At 43.2% G+C, this 18,573-nt stretch overlaps 2 protein-coding genes across 4 annotated transcripts in view; one reads left to right on the forward strand and one right to left on the reverse strand.

The window, feature by feature from the left end:
* Window positions 1-8,528, forward strand: part of RNF212B (ring finger protein 212B) — a 32,147-nt gene extending 23,619 nt beyond the window's left edge. Inside the window, exons 12-15 of the mRNA XM_040227250.1 lie at window positions 4,655-4,694; window positions 4,992-5,092; window positions 5,812-5,873; window positions 7,728-8,528. Coding sequence (XP_040083184.1) covers window positions 4,655-4,694; window positions 4,992-5,092; window positions 5,812-5,873; window positions 7,728-7,793 — 269 coding nt within the window. The 3' untranslated portion in view covers window positions 7,794-8,528. The remainder of the gene's footprint in view (window positions 1-4,654; window positions 4,695-4,991; window positions 5,093-5,811; window positions 5,874-7,727) is intronic.
* A 310-nt stretch (window positions 8,529-8,838) lies between these two features.
* HOMEZ (homeobox and leucine zipper encoding) lies at window positions 8,839-16,998 on the reverse strand. 3 transcript variants are annotated; one of them, XM_040227248.1, is made up of 2 exons: window positions 16,815-16,998; window positions 8,839-11,530 (listed from the first exon to the last, which is right to left on the reverse strand). In XM_040227248.1, exons 1-2 carry the CDS (start codon window positions 16,852-16,854, stop codon window positions 9,948-9,950), a joined length of 1,623 nt encoding a protein of 540 aa, XP_040083182.1. In that variant the 5' UTR covers window positions 16,855-16,998; the 3' UTR covers window positions 8,839-9,947. The 3 variants fall into 3 exon arrangements, 2 of the variants coding, with proteins under 2 accessions (XP_040083182.1, XP_040083183.1); XM_040227249.1 differs by having other exon boundaries at window positions 16,644-16,973; XR_005718776.1 differs by lacking the exon at window positions 8,839-11,530 and adding an exon at window positions 16,034-16,517 and having other exon boundaries at window positions 16,644-16,973.
* Between the last annotated feature and the right edge of the window lie 1,575 nt (window positions 16,999-18,573).

Below are 18,573 nucleotides of genomic sequence, written 5' to 3' on the forward strand. Positions count from 1 at the left end.
TGAATATAGTTCCCTGTGCTATACAGTAGGTTGTTGTTGGTAATCTATTTTAACTAACTATACATAGGAAAATCCATGGACAGAGAAGCCTGGTGGGCTGCAGTCCATGGGGTCGCTAAGAGTCGGACACAACTGAAAGACTTCACTTTCACTTTTTGCTTTCATGCATTGGAGAAGGAAATGGCAACCCACTCCAGTGTTCTTGCCTGAAAATCCCAGGGACAGGGGAGCCTAGTGGGCTGCCGTCTATGGGGTCATGCAGAGTTGGACATGACTGAAGTGACTTAGTAGCAACAGCAGCGGCATACATAGTGGTGTGTATATGTCAGTCCCAGCCTCCTAATTTATACCTCCCATTACCCCCCCAGGATCAGTGGATTTTGTTGATCATTTCAGAGAACCAACTTTTGGTTTTCTTGATTTTTGTCTGTTATTTTTCTCTTCTCTATTTCATTTATTTCTGCTCTAATCTTTTTCTTTCCTTCTGCTTTTGAGTTTAGTTCTTCTTGTTTCTTAAAGTGGAAGGTTTCATTGTTGACTTTAGATCTACTTTTTTAATATAGATGATTACAGTTATGCTTCACTCTGAGCACTGCTTTCACTGCATCTTTCAAGGTTTAGTATATTGTGTTTTTGTTTCCGTTCATCTCAAAGTATTTTCTAACTTCTGTGATTTTTTTTTTCTTTGACCCATTAGTTATTTAGCAGTGTTGATTATCCATATAATTGTTAATCCCAAATTTCCTCCTGTTTTTTATTTTAATTTCATTTCACTGTTGTTGGACAACATATTTTGTATGATTTAGATCCATTTAACTGTATGGCCTAAAGCATTGTGTATCCTGGGGAATGTTCCAGATACACTTGAAAAGAATGTATATTCTGCTGTTGTTGGATGGAGTGTTCTGTAGATGTCTGTTAATTTAGTTGGTATATAGTGTTGTTGTGTTTTAAAAAATATTTATTTGTTTGGCTGCAACAGATCTTAGCTGTGTTGTGGCATGCAGGATCTTTCATTGTGGTTTCTCTCTGGTTGTGACTTGGGCTCCAGAGTGTAGGCTCTGTAGTTGTAACACATGGGCTTAGCTGCCCCACAGCATGTGGGATCTTAGTTCTCTGACCAGGGATCAAACTTGTGTCCCCTGCATTGGTGAGCAGATTTTTGACCACTGGACTACCAGGAAAGTCCTTATAATGTTGTTCAAATCTTCTGTTTTCTTGCTGAACTTGTCTAGTTCTTTTATCCATTATCAAGGAGTATCTTAATTTCTCCTTCATTTTTGAAAGATAGTTTTGCTGGATTTAAAACTTTTGGTTGACATTGTTTCATTTAGCATTTTGAATATGTTATCCTCCTATGTTCTGGCCTCCGTGGTTTCTGAGGAGGAATCAGTGCCAGTTTATTGAGAATCCCTAGCATGTGATGAATGGCTTCTCTTTTGCTGCTTTCAAGGTTCCTCTTTCTTTCTTTCTTTTTTTTATTTTTTTTGGTCTTTAGTTTTCAACAGTTTATGATGCATCCAGGTATGGATCTCTTTGATTTATCATCTTTGAGATTTATTGAGCTTCTTGGATGTATAGATTAATATTTTCATCAATTTGGGAAGTTGTCAGCCCTTATATCTTTGGATAATTTTCTCTGCCCCTTGTCCTCTCTGTTTTCCTTTTGGAATTCCCATTTGTATGTGCTGGTATGCTTGATGGTATTTCATCAAGTTCTCTGAGGCTCTGTTCATTATTCATCAGTCCTTTTTATTTATCTTCCTCAAACTGGATAATCTCAATTGATTTATCTTCAAATTTGCTGATTCTTTCTTCTGCTTGCTTATATCTCTAGGGCAGTTTACATTTTAGTTAACTTTACTTATCAATTCCAGAATTTATATTTACTTAGTATTCTGTTTGGTGAGACCATTGTCATACTTTCATTTAGTGCTCTAAACATGGTTATCTGAATATGTTTAAAATAGTTCGTTTAAAGGCTTTCTCTTAAAAGTCTAATGTATCTGTGCATGCATGCGTGTTCATGCTAAGTCACTTAAGTTGTGTCCAACTCTTTGCAGTCCTATGGACTGTAGCCCACCAGCCTCCTCTGTCCATGGGATTCTCCAGGCAAGAATACTGGAATGGGTTGCCATGCCCTCCTAATGTATCTGCTGCTGCCAAGTCACTTCAGTCGTGTCCGACTCTGTGTGACCCCATAGACTGCAGCCCACCAGGCTCCCCCATCCCTGGGATTCTCCAGGCAAGAGTACTGGAGTAGTAGGTTGCCATTGGCTTCTCCGCCTAAAATATCTAGGCTTCCTCAAAAACAGTTTCTACAGCTTTTTTCCTTTACTTTATATAGGTTCTAGTTTCTTGTTTCTTTCATGCCTTATAATTGTTGAAAACTAGACAGCTAAATAATATAACATGGCAACCCTAAAAAATCAGATACTTCCTCCCCTCCCAAAGTTTGTTATTGTTGTTTGTCATTGTTTGTTTAGTGACTTTCTAAAACTAATTCTATAAAATCTGTTTTCTTTGTCATATGTGGCCACTGAAGTCTCTTTTCAGTTAGCTTAGTGGTCAGCTAATGATTGGACTGAGATTTCCTTAAACACCTGATACCAATAAATCTCTCAGTGTGTGTTAAAGGACTGTATATTGAGGTGCACTTTCAACACTCAGGCAGTTGACTTCTGTGCCATAGCCTTCCCTTTCTGCTTGTGTGACCTCTGCGTAAGCCCAAGATGACAGCTTAGGGTCTTTTTAGGTCTTTCTTGAGCATGCATATAGCCCTGTGCACACGGCCTCGATTCCCAAGAACCTGTTCCTTTTCAAAGTCCCCGAAGACAACTCATTCCATAGCATTTTTTTTGATGCTTTTTGATTAGCCTTTTATTTGTTCCAATTGATAGTCACCTCAGGCAGCCTAAACAAATACCTCTAATTGTTTGCAACAAACACTCCTGGGGAAAAGGCTTTTCACACTTGGTGAACTCTGAGCTCCAAGTCCTGGTAAGTTTGGCACTTTGTTGTGGTTCAGTTGCTAAGTCATAAGCTCTTTACGACCTCACGGACTACAGCATGCCAGTTTGGCATCAGTTCAGTTCAGTTCGGTCACTCAGTCGTGTCCGACTCTTTGCAACCCCATGAATTGCAGCACGCCAGGCCTCCCTGTCCATCACCAACTCCCAGAGTTCACTCAGACTCACGTCCATCGAGTCAGTGATGCCATCCAGCCATCTCATCCTCTGTCGTCCCCTTCTCCTCCTGCCCCCAATCCCTCCCAGCATCAGAGTCTTTTCCAATGAGTCAACTCTTCGCATGAGGTGGCCAAAGTACTGGAGTTTCAGCTTTAGCATCATTCCCTCCAAAGAAATCCCAGGGCTGATCTCCTTTAGGATGGACTGGTTGGATCTCCTTGTAGTCCAAGGGACTCTCAAGAGTATTCTCCAACACCACAGTTCAAAAGCATCAATTCTTCGGCACTCAGCCTTCTTCACAGTCCAACTCTCACATCCATACATGACCACTGGAAAAACCATAGCCTTGCCTGACGGACCTTAGGTTGGCAAAGTAATGTCTCTGCTTTTGAATATGCTATCTAGGTTGGTCATAACTTTTCTTCCAAAGAGTAAGCATCTTTTAATTTCATGGCTGTAATCACCATCTGCAGTGATTTTGGAGCCCCAAAAAATAAAGTCTGACACTGTTTCCCCATCTATTTCCCATGAAGTGATGGGACTGGATGCCATGATCTTCGTTTTCTGAATGTTGAGCTTTAAGCCAACTTTTTCACTCTCCTCTTTCACTTTCATCAACAGGCTTTTTAGTTCCTCTTCACTTTCTGCCATAAGGGTGGTGTCATCTGCATATGTGAGGTTATTGATATTTCTCCCGGCGATCTTGATTCCAGCTTCTGTTTCTTCCAGTCCAGCGTTTCTCATGATGTACTCTGCATATAAGTTTGGCATCAAGTCAGGTCAAATAAAGGCAGCCTTGCAAGTGAAGACAGGTGAAGTAATGAGAGTTTTCTGGGATGAGGCTTTGAAAGAGTTCTAACCCCATTCCATCCCCTATGATGACAGCCAGACTGTTGGTTTTCAATGCTTCCATTGACCTGGAGAGGGAAAAGTGGGACTAGGGCAAGTTAAAATGTCACAAAGCTCACTGTTCTTACTCACATTCAGTTATTTTTCTGGAATAAACTTTCCCCAGATTGTTAAAAACCCCTTGTTAATTTCCAGAATTCTGAAAAAAGTCGACTCTGACAATTTTTGCCAGATTTCTCATTCCTTTTATGGAGAGACTCTGTGGAGGTCCTCACTCTGCCATTTTTACTGATGCCACCAATTTAACGACCCATTGTGTTTAGACATTCTTTCTGGTAATCTTCAACTTAGAGGGGAAATCAAGGCACAGATACACTGGAGCACATCAGGGCAGTGTGCTCATGATCCTGACCTACAAACTCATGAAAGGGAAAAGACAGTTCCATAATGATCCACTGCTAGGTGATTTGTGGGCTTTTTCACTTACCTTTAGCCCCAAAGCCTAACATATATACTGAAAATCTTTGATCCCCAGTTCCTTTGCCCTGGCCCCCAAAATATCTGGATTTCTTCTCAGTTCGTGGATTATCTCACAGACTCATTTTTATGCTTTCCAGAAACCCCTTCACCAGCTTCTACTCACAGCCTATCTTATAGGTAAGTAACACTGTGTTTCCTTTCACTTGAGGTGTTCCCACTGACATTCTGCCAGCAGCCCTGGAGTTATTATCTCCATTTACCTGTACTACTGAAATTTATAATCAACCTTGGAAACAAAAGTGAAGATTGAATAGTACTGTGTCTAATACACATCTAAATTATTTAATTGTATTCTCAGTTGCAAGCAGGGGATTTATTTCCTCTATGGCTTAAATGTATAGGCTCTTCCTTTACACATGCTTTTTACTTTAACTTTTCCTTTTTTATGCTGATGCTCTTGTTTCCCCTCTTTAGAGCTTCATCTGCCTCCTCTGGACAGGGAGTCTTTTCTTTCAGACCGTCTCTAAATAGTGGGGATTCAGGTCACACAAGAGTCTTCACCCCTAATAATTCAGGTAAGTTAATTTAACATTCCTAAAGAAGTGGCGCTTCAACTATTGACATATATACTGAAATGACGATTTCAAGGTGAAAAGAGGTTGAGATTGTTTTTTTTTACGTGCTATCCTAGACCCTGGAAAAGCATTGTCTCAAGTTGTACTCCTTAATTTTCTTTAAGACCATTTCCTTCACTTTGGATTGTGAAGGCAGGCTTTGGATTGTGCCTAATTTTCACTTATCTTATCCCTTATACAGGTCTGCTGTAATATTTAACCAGAAGATTGGCCTGTAATATTAAACTGTTCTTTTTTTTTTTTTTTTTTTTGTCTGTTGCTTTTGAGATCCCTATGTTGGAACACTGTTGGGAGCTCAGTGCTCAATGAAAATGATAAACCAGCATCTTTTTTCTCCTTATGTTTTCCAACATACTTTTGCTACCAGTCCTTGTGATAAGGGTCTATCATCTTCTATAGCTCACCAAAATCTTGATATTGTCTTTACGTCTTTCTCTTCATAGTTAAATTCAAATCTCAGACCTCCATGTCAATACCCCATCCTCAAAGGAAAATAATGGACCTTATAAGTCACCTCTTGAGTCACTTAGCTAAAAGCCTTTTCTCTTCTGAGCAGTATACTACAGATTAAGAACTACTTATCTAACCTGATCAATAAATAACAATACTGAGGAAATACCCCAGGAAGTTATCTTTCATCATCCCATTCCATCCTTAAGGTCAGAGGCAGAACAGAACCACACTGGGGAGCCTTCCTGGTTTCCAGCTACCAGTCCTACAGGTGAGCTAGTCTAACTTCTCCGCACATGAAAACCTCAGTTAGGCCTGCACAATAAATGCCTCATTCTGGTGTCTTGTTAAGGTGATAAAATGTAACCAGTGAAGAGGGAGGTGGATTTCAAGTGTGGTAATTTTTCAGAGTGGTTTTAGTTTCAAAGATTCTAATCTACTGTCAGATTAGCCTCCTGGTTTGGGGTTTAAAAATTAGGTCACACAGTTGTTGTTTAGTCACTAAGTCATGTTCGACTCTTTGCAACCCCATGAACTGTAGACTGCCAGGCTCCTCTGTCCATGGGATTTCCCAGGTAAGAACACTGGAGTGGGTTGCCATTTCCTTCTCCAGGGGATCTTCCTGAGCCAGGGATCCAACCTTTGTCTCCAGCATTGTCAGGTGGATTCCTTACTGCAAGGCTTTAAACTGAGAGGTCTTGGCCACGGTGAACCTAATAAGTATGCTAACACAAGTAACATTCCCCAAAGTTTCACAGATAAAGATTTTCAATGGAATATATCTTTTGGATAGAGATACTGAATGAACTAGGGAAAGCCATTTTCATTTCTCCAGGGAGAACTAGAATAATGTTTTGTAAATTTATGAAACTATGATTCTGATCCAGAAAACGAGGAAAAGGGCACGGGAACAAGAAGAAAGGTTTGTAAGGAGCTCTCTTTTAAGTTTACTTTTAAGTCTTGGGTTTTTGAGAATATTTAGACCAAGCTCCTGGTGACCTACTAGGGTAGGTAAATATTTTGCTCTCAGACTTCAAAATGCCCTTTATTTTTGTCAGCAAGAAATTAGGGTCTAAGCCTTAAAAGGCAACACTGGGGGAAATAACATCCCTGTGTGTGTGTGCATGCTAAGTAGCTTCAGTTGTGTTGGATTCTTTATGACCCTACGGACTGAGAGCCTGCCAGGCTCCTCTGTCCATTGGATTCCCAAGGCAGGAATACTGGAGTGGGTTGCCATGTCGTCCTCTAGGCTATCTTCCTGACCCAGGGATCGAACCCACGTCTCCTGTGGCTCCTGCATTGCAGGCAGATTCTTTACTGCTGACCCACCAGAGAAGCCCCTCTAAGGTCCTTGTAAATGGAGGGATTAACCCACAGGTGAAAAAAAGACTTGAGACATATAAACCATCTGCAAGTAAATGTTCATTTGGATTTCGATCGAAGTACACTGTATAAAACCATTTATGAGACAGTTGAGGAAAATTGAATATTTAGTGGACATTTGATTAAAGAGCTTTTAGTGGGTTTTTTTTTTTGGTAGGCATGATGCTATTGTGGTTGTTCTTTTAAAGTCTATCTTAAAAAAATAAGTCTATCTTTTGGAGATGCATACTAAAACATTTATGGATAGCAAGTTAAATGATTGTCCTAGTTTTGCTTTAGCTTCATCTAATGGAGCAGGGCAGTGTGAGGGAGCAGAAAGCAAAGAAAATTAGCCATGAGTTAACTTGAAATTGGGTGATGGGTACATGTGAATTCATTATATTACTGTTTTTGTATTAAGAGTTATTGGAGAAAGTACCACTTACCCAGAGACATAATTCTGCCTCCCTGGTAATGGCCTCTGGACATGGTAGTCATGTTCCAGGTTTCCCCGGTTTGATTTTAGAAATATTCTGCCTTATCACCATAAACCAACTGAAACATTCCAGTTTCCTAAGTAGCGACATAGCCTTTGTCACACTGGATATATCAAGTCTTACAAGTTTTCTTGCAATGGAAAAAACTGGGGAAGCAACAGCAATGGTTTACTGTCATGCTAAACTTCATATAATGACTGAAAAGGGCCTTACTTGCCCTTTTTTATTATAAACGCCCTTAACTGCGTTCCTGTCCTGTGCTGCAGAATCTCTATCAACAGAGGCAGATGGGATTAGCCAGAGGGAGAGAAGCATGGAACACTCCCAGATAGACCACCTTCAAGGTCTCACCTATGCATACTGCTGCTGCATACTGCATACTGCTGAAGTATGGACAGAGGCATCTCATACTCACTTAGGTGTGATGCCCTTGGAAAATGTACCCCTGCCTACGCTCGTTTCACTGTATACTTTCTCTCAATCTTTACCCTATACCCGCTGTATTACTTCCTATGAAAATGATCAGGTCAGTCCTTCAGGAAGATGTTTACTATCTCTCCCACAGGATACAGATAGCTCCCTTATTTCCTGCAACTTGAAACAAAGGCTATAAAAACAATTCTTGGCATCATTGGGGGGGTGTGGGTTAATATTAACCATGTTTTATTTATGGATTTCACTTTTTAGCTTTGTATATATTCTCCCATTGTCAGTGTTAACAAGCAGTAACTCTGTTCCTTGGCCTATTATAATTTTTCTATTTCCCTATTGTTTCCTCTGTACCTAGATACTGTTAAATATGTTGATTTTCCTTTCTTTCTGTTTCGTAACAGTTGGAGACACAGGCTTGAAGCCCTACTAAAGTATACAGATAATGAAACAAAGAGGATGCCCTTTTATTGCTACTGTAACTCTGTTGACGTCATAAACTCTCAAATGGTGGGATAAGCAAAGAACACTACCACTGAGATCAAACATTTATTCTTCTTTGGATAGTAAGGGGTAGAAATGAGGGATTAAATGGGTGGACCATAGGCAGGTATACCTTAAGTGAAAATATTGGAAAACTGAAGATAGCATCCGCTAGAGATAAATTAGGTCTTAGGAATGACTTTGTAGCTGAATAGGATCCTATTACCTTTTCTGAAACTGAGCTTATTTTTAAAGGCATTTCTAGACTCCCCCTCTTCTGAGAGAGAACCTATGCTATAGCAGGTGCGGAAAGCAATCTGCCTAGTAATAGGTACTGATCTATTTCAAGTTTTGTTCATTTACTTTACCTCAGTATATCCTGCTGCTTTGAAAATAAAAAGTATACTAAATCTGAAAGTGGATGAATTTGGTTCCATTAATCTTTAAACCAGAGAAATGGCAAAGTGGAGAGAGAAACAATTTTATTTTTGGCCTTTTTATTATTAGTCTAGCAATTTGGGGCTTCCACTCTTTTATTTCTAGATGGTTAACCCACTGATATCTTTATATCTGACTCCAACTGATGAAAACCACTCTAAAACATAAGGACTTCTGTCCCCAAGACAGATATTATAAACAGGGGGTAAAGTCTCTTTTCTGGACACAGACCAACACCAAAAAGATTAAAAAATCAGTTTCTGTCGAACTAGGCAGGAGGGAGTGTCAGGTTTGTAAAACCAAACCTGGAACCTATCTGCACTGTCCTCCCGAACAGCAGACACCATTCCCTCTCCTCTACCCCTCTGTAATCTATAATTCTACTTTTTTAAAAGGACATCTCCCCTAATTCCCACCTCCAATAAATATCCAGTCTAAATTATTCTCCACCCAATTATTAAACTTTTTCACAAGCTCCGGGGGGAAGATTTACCCTGAGACAAACAGTGAACAGAATGGGGATTTTTGGAAAGGTACAAGGCATAGTGGTCCCAGTATCAGAAATGAAAACATTCTGCTCCCTGTGAGATTCAAAAAGCAGCAGGAAAACACAGAAAGTCAAGCTGGTATGAGGAGAGGAAGTATTTGTGATTGACTGGGACATAACTGAGATTCTTAGCTGCATTATGCATGAACTTGTGCTCAGAGAGAAATGAGGTGCAAGGCAGCCTTATATTCGGGGAAAATGCTGGGACTGGGGTCCTATTAGAAACTTTACTCCTCCTTTACAGAACTCCATGGCTGTGGGCCAAAGCCTAGCCTCTCTGTAGAATAGTAAGGTGAAAGAACAGGGATATGAAAAGAGCAAGAGCCTTTTCCCAGACCCATAGCAAGCCCCTCAGTGAGACTGGAGGCCTAGACTTCTGCCTGTCTGATCCCCACCTCGTTTTGTACTCCATGGTCATCCTCCCTGGTCTACCCTTACTCTATCCCTGTCCCCCACCCTCAAGAACACAAAGTTTTTCAGTTCTTTGCCACAAGGTAAGTTAAAAAAAAATAATGTGGTTTCTTTGTTTAAACAGTTAGTAAGTTGGTTTGTCTTTTAGTAACAGACCTCCCCTCCCCCAGCCTCCCACTCAGTCCTGGATGATCACATCATCATCATCATCGTCATCGTCCTCCTCCTCCTCCTCTTCATCATCTTCTGGCAGTTCCTCCTCCTCTTCTTCCTCCTCTTCATCTAGACAGACCACCACTTCAGCTGGCTCAGGTAATCGAGAGTCAAACCAATCCAGTACCTGCTGGGTGCTAAGCCTTGATGCCTGACTCAGTTGAGGGATATCACTTTCCCGAAGCTGTTGGTGGGTTGCCCAGTACCTCTCCAAGGGTCGTATATCCGGTGGGGGTGGGGGGTTTGGCAGAGGTGGTGTCTCAGCCCATTCATTCAAGGAGCGGGTTGAAGGTGGTGGTGTGGGAATTGCTGGATCCTGGAAGCTAGGGGCACCAGGTACTGCATTGTCCCGAAACCATTTTAGTTGCCCATGCTTCAAGGCGTAGCGTGTGTCCCCAAACCACTGAATAATCTCAGGCCGAGGTAAACCAGTGATCTGCTCTAATTTATGGTAATCCTCACGCCGTGCCCATTGGCACTGTAGAAAAAATGATTTGAGGATAGCCAACTGCTCTTTGGTTTTGCGCTTGGTCTTTCGCTGGCGTTGCATGTCTGGAGAAAGATACTCTGCAGGGCCAACCCTACCTGATGCTGAGTTATGCCTTAGCCCCTGGGGCCAGGCTGGCTCCAGCTGTGGGGGTAGTGCCTGTTCATTGGTTGACAGTGGTTGTGGGGCACAGCCCAGTGGCTGGAGGGACTTAGAGGTGGCAGGAGCTCCATTAGCCAGTCCCTGGAAAGAGGAAGAAGAGGTAGAGGAAGGAGGAGTGACATTAGATGCTGACTCCTTCTTACAACTACTGGCAAGTAATGAGATGGATTCGGGCTTATCCCGAGCACGGGGCTGGTGGACAGCTGTGGTATGGTTCCAGGAGGCAGTACCTAGGCTGTGTGACTGGTTGGGACACCTGCCTGCCTGCTCCTTGGAGAGGCCACTGCATTGATGATCCTGCCAAAATTGCGATTGATGGGGGAATGCCCCACTGCCAGGTACCATCAGGGTCTCCTTTGCTTTCTGGTGATTCAGTGGCTCCTCAGGCTCTACCTTCAATCCTTTCATCTGGGTGGGATCACTAAGAGTCAGGGGCACTATTCCAAGACCAACTTGTTCCGGAGGTGGCACAGGAGAAGGAGGCACTTCCTCTGGGGGCCGCCCTGCATGATGAGTAAAAGAGAGAAGGGATTTGAAATGGAGTTGGTCCCGATGGTACACTACTCGGGCTCGGGTCTCTTCAATTTCTTCAGATGACCAGCTAATGCCACAGCGAAGGCGCTGGGCCATGAACCAAGTCTTGACTTTCTCCATCTGCAGCCCATAGCGTAGGCAAAGAAGGGCAATGTCTGCTAAACTGGGATAGGGGAAGTAGCTGAAGGTTTGGAGCAAGTGTTCATTGCTGTCCAGCTCACTGGTCTGGGCTGCTTGGGTCCACACAAGCTGTAGCTCCTCAGAGATTGGAGGGAGGCAGATGAGGCCCGCAGGGGAGCTATTAAGACTGCTGGCCTCTTTATTAGGAGGCATGGTGCTTTCTGATTTGTGCCCTTCAGAGATAGCTGTAATAAGAAGAGAAACAGCTCGATCACTGGGGTTCTCCTTTCAGGCCATTGCTCAATTTCTACCAAACAAAACGTTGGACTCCAAAAACAATTTTCTATGTGTACTGTACTGGATTGCTTTTAAAGTGTTTAACAATTTCTCATTTAATTTTCATAACCTTATAAATCATCAGAGCCTGCTATAATTCCTCCTATAGGTATGAAAAAACCAAAGTCCAGAGAAGTTAAATTATTCCAAGTCAAAAAGTAGTGAGTGTTGTCACCAAGATGATAACCTGACTTCTGAGGTTAAAAAAAAGGAAAACATCCTTAGAGCCTTTATCTTTCCCCTTCAAATTCACTTCACCCTCTAAGTGCATGCAACAAGAGTGACAGAATGAAGATTCACCTAGAAAACCCAAAGAGATGTATGTAATCTCAGAACACTTTAGCTCCTAACAGATTATTTCTTGAGTTATCTCTAGATTATCTCTAAAATGTGGAAAGATTAGGAATACAATGTGTGAGAATCTAGAAGGTACAGAAGGTAGAACAGCACTGTCCCTCTACCCAGCTCCCTTTTCTTTTCTTTTCTTCTTGGTGGAGTGTTGCGGGAAGGTGATTGATAGTTTAATTTTTTTCTAAGTCTCAGTAGGATGAGATGGGTCAATGATCTGGGATAAATGGAGTTCCCCTTGGTTTTGGTCCGGAGAGGGTAGAGGGAGGTGAATGTTTCCTTCCCAAGACATCCGCAGAACAAAGGTTATTCCCCTCTTCCCCAGCCTTTGTCTCTTCCAACTGCTCTCTCTCTCCGGGGAGCCTAGAGAGCTCCCTCAGACCTTAATAGCCACCTCCACACAGGGCGGGAGGCCTGCAGCTCTTATCTCTTCAGTCCAGCTTTCTTCTTAGAACCAGGTGGGCAGGCTCATTATAAACTGTAACCAGGTCCTGCAAGCTACCCAGTGGCATCAGGGCTCCCAGGCTCAACATGGGTGTGGGGACCGCAGAGAAAGCCTCTGACTGTGCTTTATTCCTGGAAACCTGCCCAAGCTATTTCCCAGAATAATTCTGGGCCCCAGTTTGACTTTTTCTTTTTTTTTTTTTTTGCCATGTGGCTTGTGGGGATCTTTGTTCCTCAACCAGGGATTGAGCCCATGCCCCCTGCATTGGAAGTGCTAAGTCCTAACCACTGAGACACCAGGGACTTACCTGGTGACGGAGTTTTAACTCGACTCCCTGTTAAATGCTCCCTGTGTGGGCATTAGAGACTAACATTATCTGTCACCCTTTACTTTTCAAGGACTCCCATCTGAGTTTACAAATAGTCCTTCTAATACATTACGAAGAGGACAGCATGCCTATGTAAAAGTTACAGATAGAGCAGTGTAATATCGGAAATTTTATATGATGAACAGAAAAATTCGGCAGCATTCTAATGCATGTCACCATTCCCTTTTAACAAGAAAATCTTAACAAACTGAAGGCCATGCAGACCTTGAATGCAATACAGTTTGAGAACCTTCAGAGGTTAAGTGGAGACAGCATGGCATAGTGGATACGAATGTGATTAAGGCCAGCATTACATAGGAAGTTTGAATCCCAGTTCTGTCTGAACTTACAGGCGCCTCAGTTTCCTCATGTGTAAAAACTGAAGATAATGTTGAGCGTACGTAAAGTTACATATGTTTTTACAGAGCACCTACTGTGTGTAGGTGTGTGTGTGTGTGTTGTACAGGTGGGACCTAGAGCTGTTAGAGGTAGAGGTCTAGGGTGAGACAAATCTGAGATGAATCACAGCTTCACCACTCTCGAGAGTGCTTGCTTAAGCCTTAGTTTCCCATCAGAATAAAAGGGTCATAACAGCATCTACCTTGCAAGGTTATGACTAAAAAAATGCAACTGACATTATGCCTATACTAAAGTAAAGGCTCAATAAATTAGTTTTTATCATTGCTTCAGCATCATGGGATGACTCTGATATAAGGTAATGCTCCTCCTAGACAATAGGGGAAGTGAGGCAGAGATGGAATATTTTAAATTACTGTATCCAATCTGTTATTGCAGAGTCCTAATTCTAATGGGGGAAACCAGGGTATCTGATTTTGTACTTTTTATATTTGGGGAGTTGGATATAATTCCAGAAAAGATTTTGCTGCTTTTAAAAAAAGTATCAAAATGACTGCTTTAGAACTGAATCTATAATTTAGATATAAATCCTTTTTGATTGCTGCCGGGTGAATTTTGATTGCTGCTACCCAACAGGTTCATCTCAAGACACAGCTGAGTGGCTGTGAGGAAGTGCCTGCATGGCTAGGTACTTAAAACCACCATTTGGAAGTTGTGGCCCACCAGGAACACCACTACATCTAAGCTGGAGAATACTTGATGACCCAGCGCTCGACACCCACTCAACCTTATTCGTGCCCTATTTTTTTAAGGTCGCGGCAACAGCTTAGATGTGAGGAAAAGGTAGCACAAGGAATAAAACAGTTCAGCGTGAGGATGAAGACTGCTAGACAGGGAATAAGGCAGGTGCAGCTACAAGCTGACAAGGAAACAGGTTGCTTTCATTCGTGTGGTCTGCTATCCTTAAGATTCTCATGGTTTGATAGTTCAGTGTAACAGTACAGCAAAGGTCATATTTGGTATACTGCATACATCCACATTTCTTCAATAACACAAAACACAAGTTGTGAAACTTTTTGATACAGAATGGTGCCTTAAAATTAGGACACAGCAGTAGAGCTGGTACCTCCCTGGAAGAATCTGGCTTTGATATAGGAGGAAACTAGAACCAGGGAGTAGTTCATGAGAACTATAACAAAGAGGGTAGATCCTACAGTAATCAAAAGCACAGTGAAGACACTATAGCATCTTGTGTCCTTGTACCTCATTTGGAGAAAGTAGAAAAAGAAATCAAAGCTGGAGAAATAAGGACTCCTCTGGGCAGAGGTGTCGGTGATGGTGGTACTATCAATTCTGAATTTACTAAATCTGTAACCATGCCAGATATGTCCTACTGCTACTTAAAGTCACCAATAAATAAAAAGTAGAGTCAAGGTAACACCCTTATTTCCCTTTGGGCTTTCCATACCCCTGGACAAAAGGCAGAAAAGTATTAATGGGCTGCCTTAAACTTCCAGTGTAGGTGTTCACACAAGCTTAGGAAAAAGAGATCTTCAGAACTTGAGCCTAGGCTGGGAATTTCCTGGTGGTCCACTGGGTAGGACTCCACACTTATACTGCAAGACGCATGAGTGTGATCCCCTGGTCAGGAGACTTAAGATCCCACATGTGGCATGGTGTGGCCAAAAACAAAAATCTTGAGCCTAGGCTTATGGTTAAAACAGGTGACAGTTCAAGTGAAGACCAGATATGAGCCTGCTAAGTTATCTAAGTCTTTATTCAGAGAACTGAAGAATGTTCCCGAGTGAAATGTGTTTTGGTGATAGTTTTCAGGGCCTTAAAGGACATTTAGTGATACTCAATTCATGTGCTTCTCACTTTTTGGATCATGACTCTCTTTGACAATAGAAGTTAAAGGTTCTCAGAAAGTTATGACTTACCTCACATCCCACCCCAAACATTCAAACTTACAGATTATAAATTATTATCTCAGGGGATTCACTGATTGTCCAGAAGCCCCTGTTAGAAACTCTGTCCTATGTCCTCCCAACTTAATAAAGGCAATGGTCTTAATTGCTTTAAGAAAACAGTTTATGAATGAATGGAACAAGTGGTTGGAAGACTAAAGAGAATGTAAATTAGTTTAGAAGGGACTAGGTACTAGTGCTATTAGCTGGACAGAGTAGAAGCAAAAGATGTTCAATTGGTCCAGGAGCTTGGTTTAACTGATCCCCACTGGATTACATAATCAATACCCACAGTGCACTGGACACTAGAGACTGGTAGCCTAGTCTCTAGCATGGCAAAGTCATCTGCTTCCTTCAGCTGCCCTATGTGCTGAGGCCAGTTGTGTGTGATTCCAAACCTGCTTATGCCCCTAGTTTTTCTCTATATAATTAAACATCCTATAAACCTATGAAAATTAGTGCATTAAGAATTGGTTCTGAAAAAAAAAAGTCAAATGTTTTGGAAAGACATAATACAAAGAAATGCACATTTAAAAAAAATTGTTGAGTTGGGAGAAGGCAAGAAAACTGTAACAGACTGGAGGGGCAGGAGACTTAAAAATCTCAGAAGTATTCTGCATTCATATTGCTTCAAAAGTGTTTAAATTCAGTTTCCACTTTAAAGAAACCAAACCTGGAAATCACAGATGATGATGCAGTGGGCTCCAGTCTGACTGCATATTAGAAAAATTCCCCGGGGAAACTTAACCCACGGCATCCACCACGTTCTGATTTACTTAGCCTGGATTGGGGCAGATGAAAGTAGTTTATTTTAAAGTTCTCAGGGTGCAGCCAGATTAGAGATTTGCTTATGTAGTTGATATTAGAAAGACAATTGGGACTGCCAATCAGCAACACAAAGAAAACGCTGGGACACTTACCCAAGAAATTGGTGAGATGAATGTACTTTTAATGACAATGCTTAGGATATGTATGCATCATTTAAAAAATTCCCTACTTTAACTGGCTTACTTTCAATTACTGCCACCTACCTATCCTCAGCATAAAAAGCCCTTCAAATGTATGGTGAGAAGAGGGTTCATATAAAATATATCATCTGGGTCCACATTACCAAATAGGTCTCAGCTTGAGTCTTCTTTCAGTTTAGAAGTCTGATTAGGAGGCAACACCAGGAACCTTTGAGGACTCAGGTTCTCACTTTCTGGTTGGTTTTCTGAGTATGGCTGGGTAGGGGTCAGAAGGGGCAGTTTCTCTCAAACCTTTCATTCCCAAAGGCCATGCTCCCCAGGAATAAGGCCAGGTTTACGTGTGTTGAGGTCGCCAGGAGGCAGTCATGGAGGGGAGGAGGGGAGGCCTGGGAAGGAAACGTTTCTCCTATCCTCCATTTCGCAGGCAGTCTAGAAGGCTCCAAACTGGGTCAGAGAACAAAAAGTTGCTGCACTTGGGGCAATGAGCCCCAGGGAGCAGGCAAATCTCAATCCTCCCCTCGCCAAGGGCGTCCCAACCCGGCCTTCCCCTCCTCCTATACACCCACTCACCCTCCCCCAGTTAAAACAGGGAACCGAAAAGTCCTCAGGAGAAAGGAGAAAGAACCGGACCACTTCGAACCTAGAATTCTCCTCCTCCCCCCAGCGCGGAGATGGGGCTCCGGAGGTCGGAGATCGTACAGGGACTGGAAGGGGAAGTCGAAAGGGCTGGGGATCACTCACCGCAGTCCAGCCCGGGCGGCGGCTCCCAGCCTCGCACCATGGGCCGGGGGGAAAGGGGGAGAAAGGGCAGGGGGCCTCCGGGGTGAGAGTGGGGTTGCTGCCCGGCGCGGCCTGCTCCGAGCCCACCCGCGCGGAAGGCCAGGACCGGGACTGCCCCCCCCACCCCGCCCCCGAGAGCGCGCCCGTCTAGCCCAGCCCTGCTCCAGCGAGTTGGAGGCGGGGCGGATGGGTGGGGTGGGCTCCAGGGGTGGTGCCAAGGTGGCCCGAGTTTTGATTGGTGGGCGCAGGTAGGCGGGCCCTCGCGGAACGGGCTGGGCCGGCCATTGGCTGAGTGGGTCTCGGTTGAAGTCGGCTATTGGGTGCGTGGGCCTCAGCCGGGATGCCTATTGGCTACATGGGACAGGGAAGATGTCCCCCCCGGGCTAGGATGTCGTGAACAGTACCCCCTCCCACCCTCGCCTTGTGGGCGTCGGATCTTCGGGGGTTCGCTGGGCAATGTTCCTCCTGGAATTCCCCAAGAAATTCAAAGCAGTTTGAACTGTCCAAACCGCCTACAACTACTCCCCATTTGTTTCCTCCGGAAGGAAGACGTTTTCAGTATCCCTTTGCCAGCTTCGTACAGGAGACAAGCGTTCCCAGCCTAGGGTCAAACCGCCGTCAGCAGCGTCAACTGTAAACGAAGCGCCTAGAGCAACCGTTAACTTGTTCTAGAGATGGATCAAGTGTCTTGCTGCTAAGTCGCTTCAGTCGTGTCCGACTCTGTGCGACCCCATAGACGGCGGCAGCCCACCAGGCTTCCCCGTCCCTGGGATTCTTCAGGCAAGAACACTGGAGTGGGTTGCCATTTCCTTCTCCAATGCATGAGAGTGAAAAGTGAAAGTGAAGTTGCTCAGTCGTGTCCGACTCTTAGCGACCCCATGGACTGCAGCCCACCAGGCTCCTCCGTCCATGGGATTTTCCAAGCAAAAGAGTACTGGAGTTGGGTGCCATTGCCTTCAAGTGTCTTGGCCACCCAGAAAAATGAGGATCCTAGCAGCCTGGCACCTTCCGCCGCTTCCCGGGTCCAGTTGTCACCAGATAGGTGTTCTCAAATATGAAGTTCTAGAGGGGGTCACCTCATTAGGTATTGCCAGCCCCCCTCAGGCCCTTCCTCTGCCCTAGTAAAGACTACCTGGAGTTGTGCCTCATGTTGGGGGGGGGGCCTTGGTTTTGCTGTCAAGAAAGGGATTATAATAAAACGGGCTTTCCAACGACTCAGTATTCCACACATTCCAAAATTCTAGGCCAAACGTTTGTATAGTTAGGATTCTCAGTCTTCTGACCAAAACTTGGGAACAATACTTTCTGAAATGACTCTTCTGTTCTCATGATAATCTTCTCTTGTTTATTTAGGTCACAATAGCTTATATACTTACAATAATTTATTATGCCCTGTATTCCACAGATCTCGCCACTCCCCATATACCCCGTAAAAAGTCAACCATCATAACTGATACTTCTGATTCTTCATTGCTCCACACTAAGGTCTAAAGCTCTTTAAAGGTTGCCAAGCATGGAAATGTATCTCTAATTCAGCTTTTTCTGTTGACTCTGCATTTGCCCCTTCCTCTCTTCTCTCAATACATTTGGTAACAATCCCAAGTCCTAAGAGCCATGCCCTTCAAACTAGTATCCCTTAAAAGCATGATAGGAGTAAGCAACAGAAATAATCTTCTCAGCTTTAGAGTTAGAAACTTTTGATCACTTAGGATTTAAGCCA

The sequence above is a fragment of the Oryx dammah genome, unplaced genomic scaffold (genome assembly GCF_014754425.2).
Source record: "Oryx dammah isolate SB20612 unplaced genomic scaffold, SCBI_Odam_1.1 HiC_scaffold_26, whole genome shotgun sequence".
Classification (NCBI taxonomy): Eukaryota; Metazoa; Chordata; class Mammalia; order Artiodactyla; family Bovidae; genus Oryx; species Oryx dammah.

Coding starts and splice junctions, on each gene's coding strand:
- HOMEZ (XM_040227248.1), bottom strand. CDS start 16,854: ATGGTGCGAGGCTGGGAGCCGCCGCCCGGGCTGGACTGCG. Junction 11,531..16,814: donor GCCGCCCGGGCTGGACTGCG/GTGAGTGATCCC, acceptor TTCTTATTACAG/CTATCTCTGAAGGGCACAAA.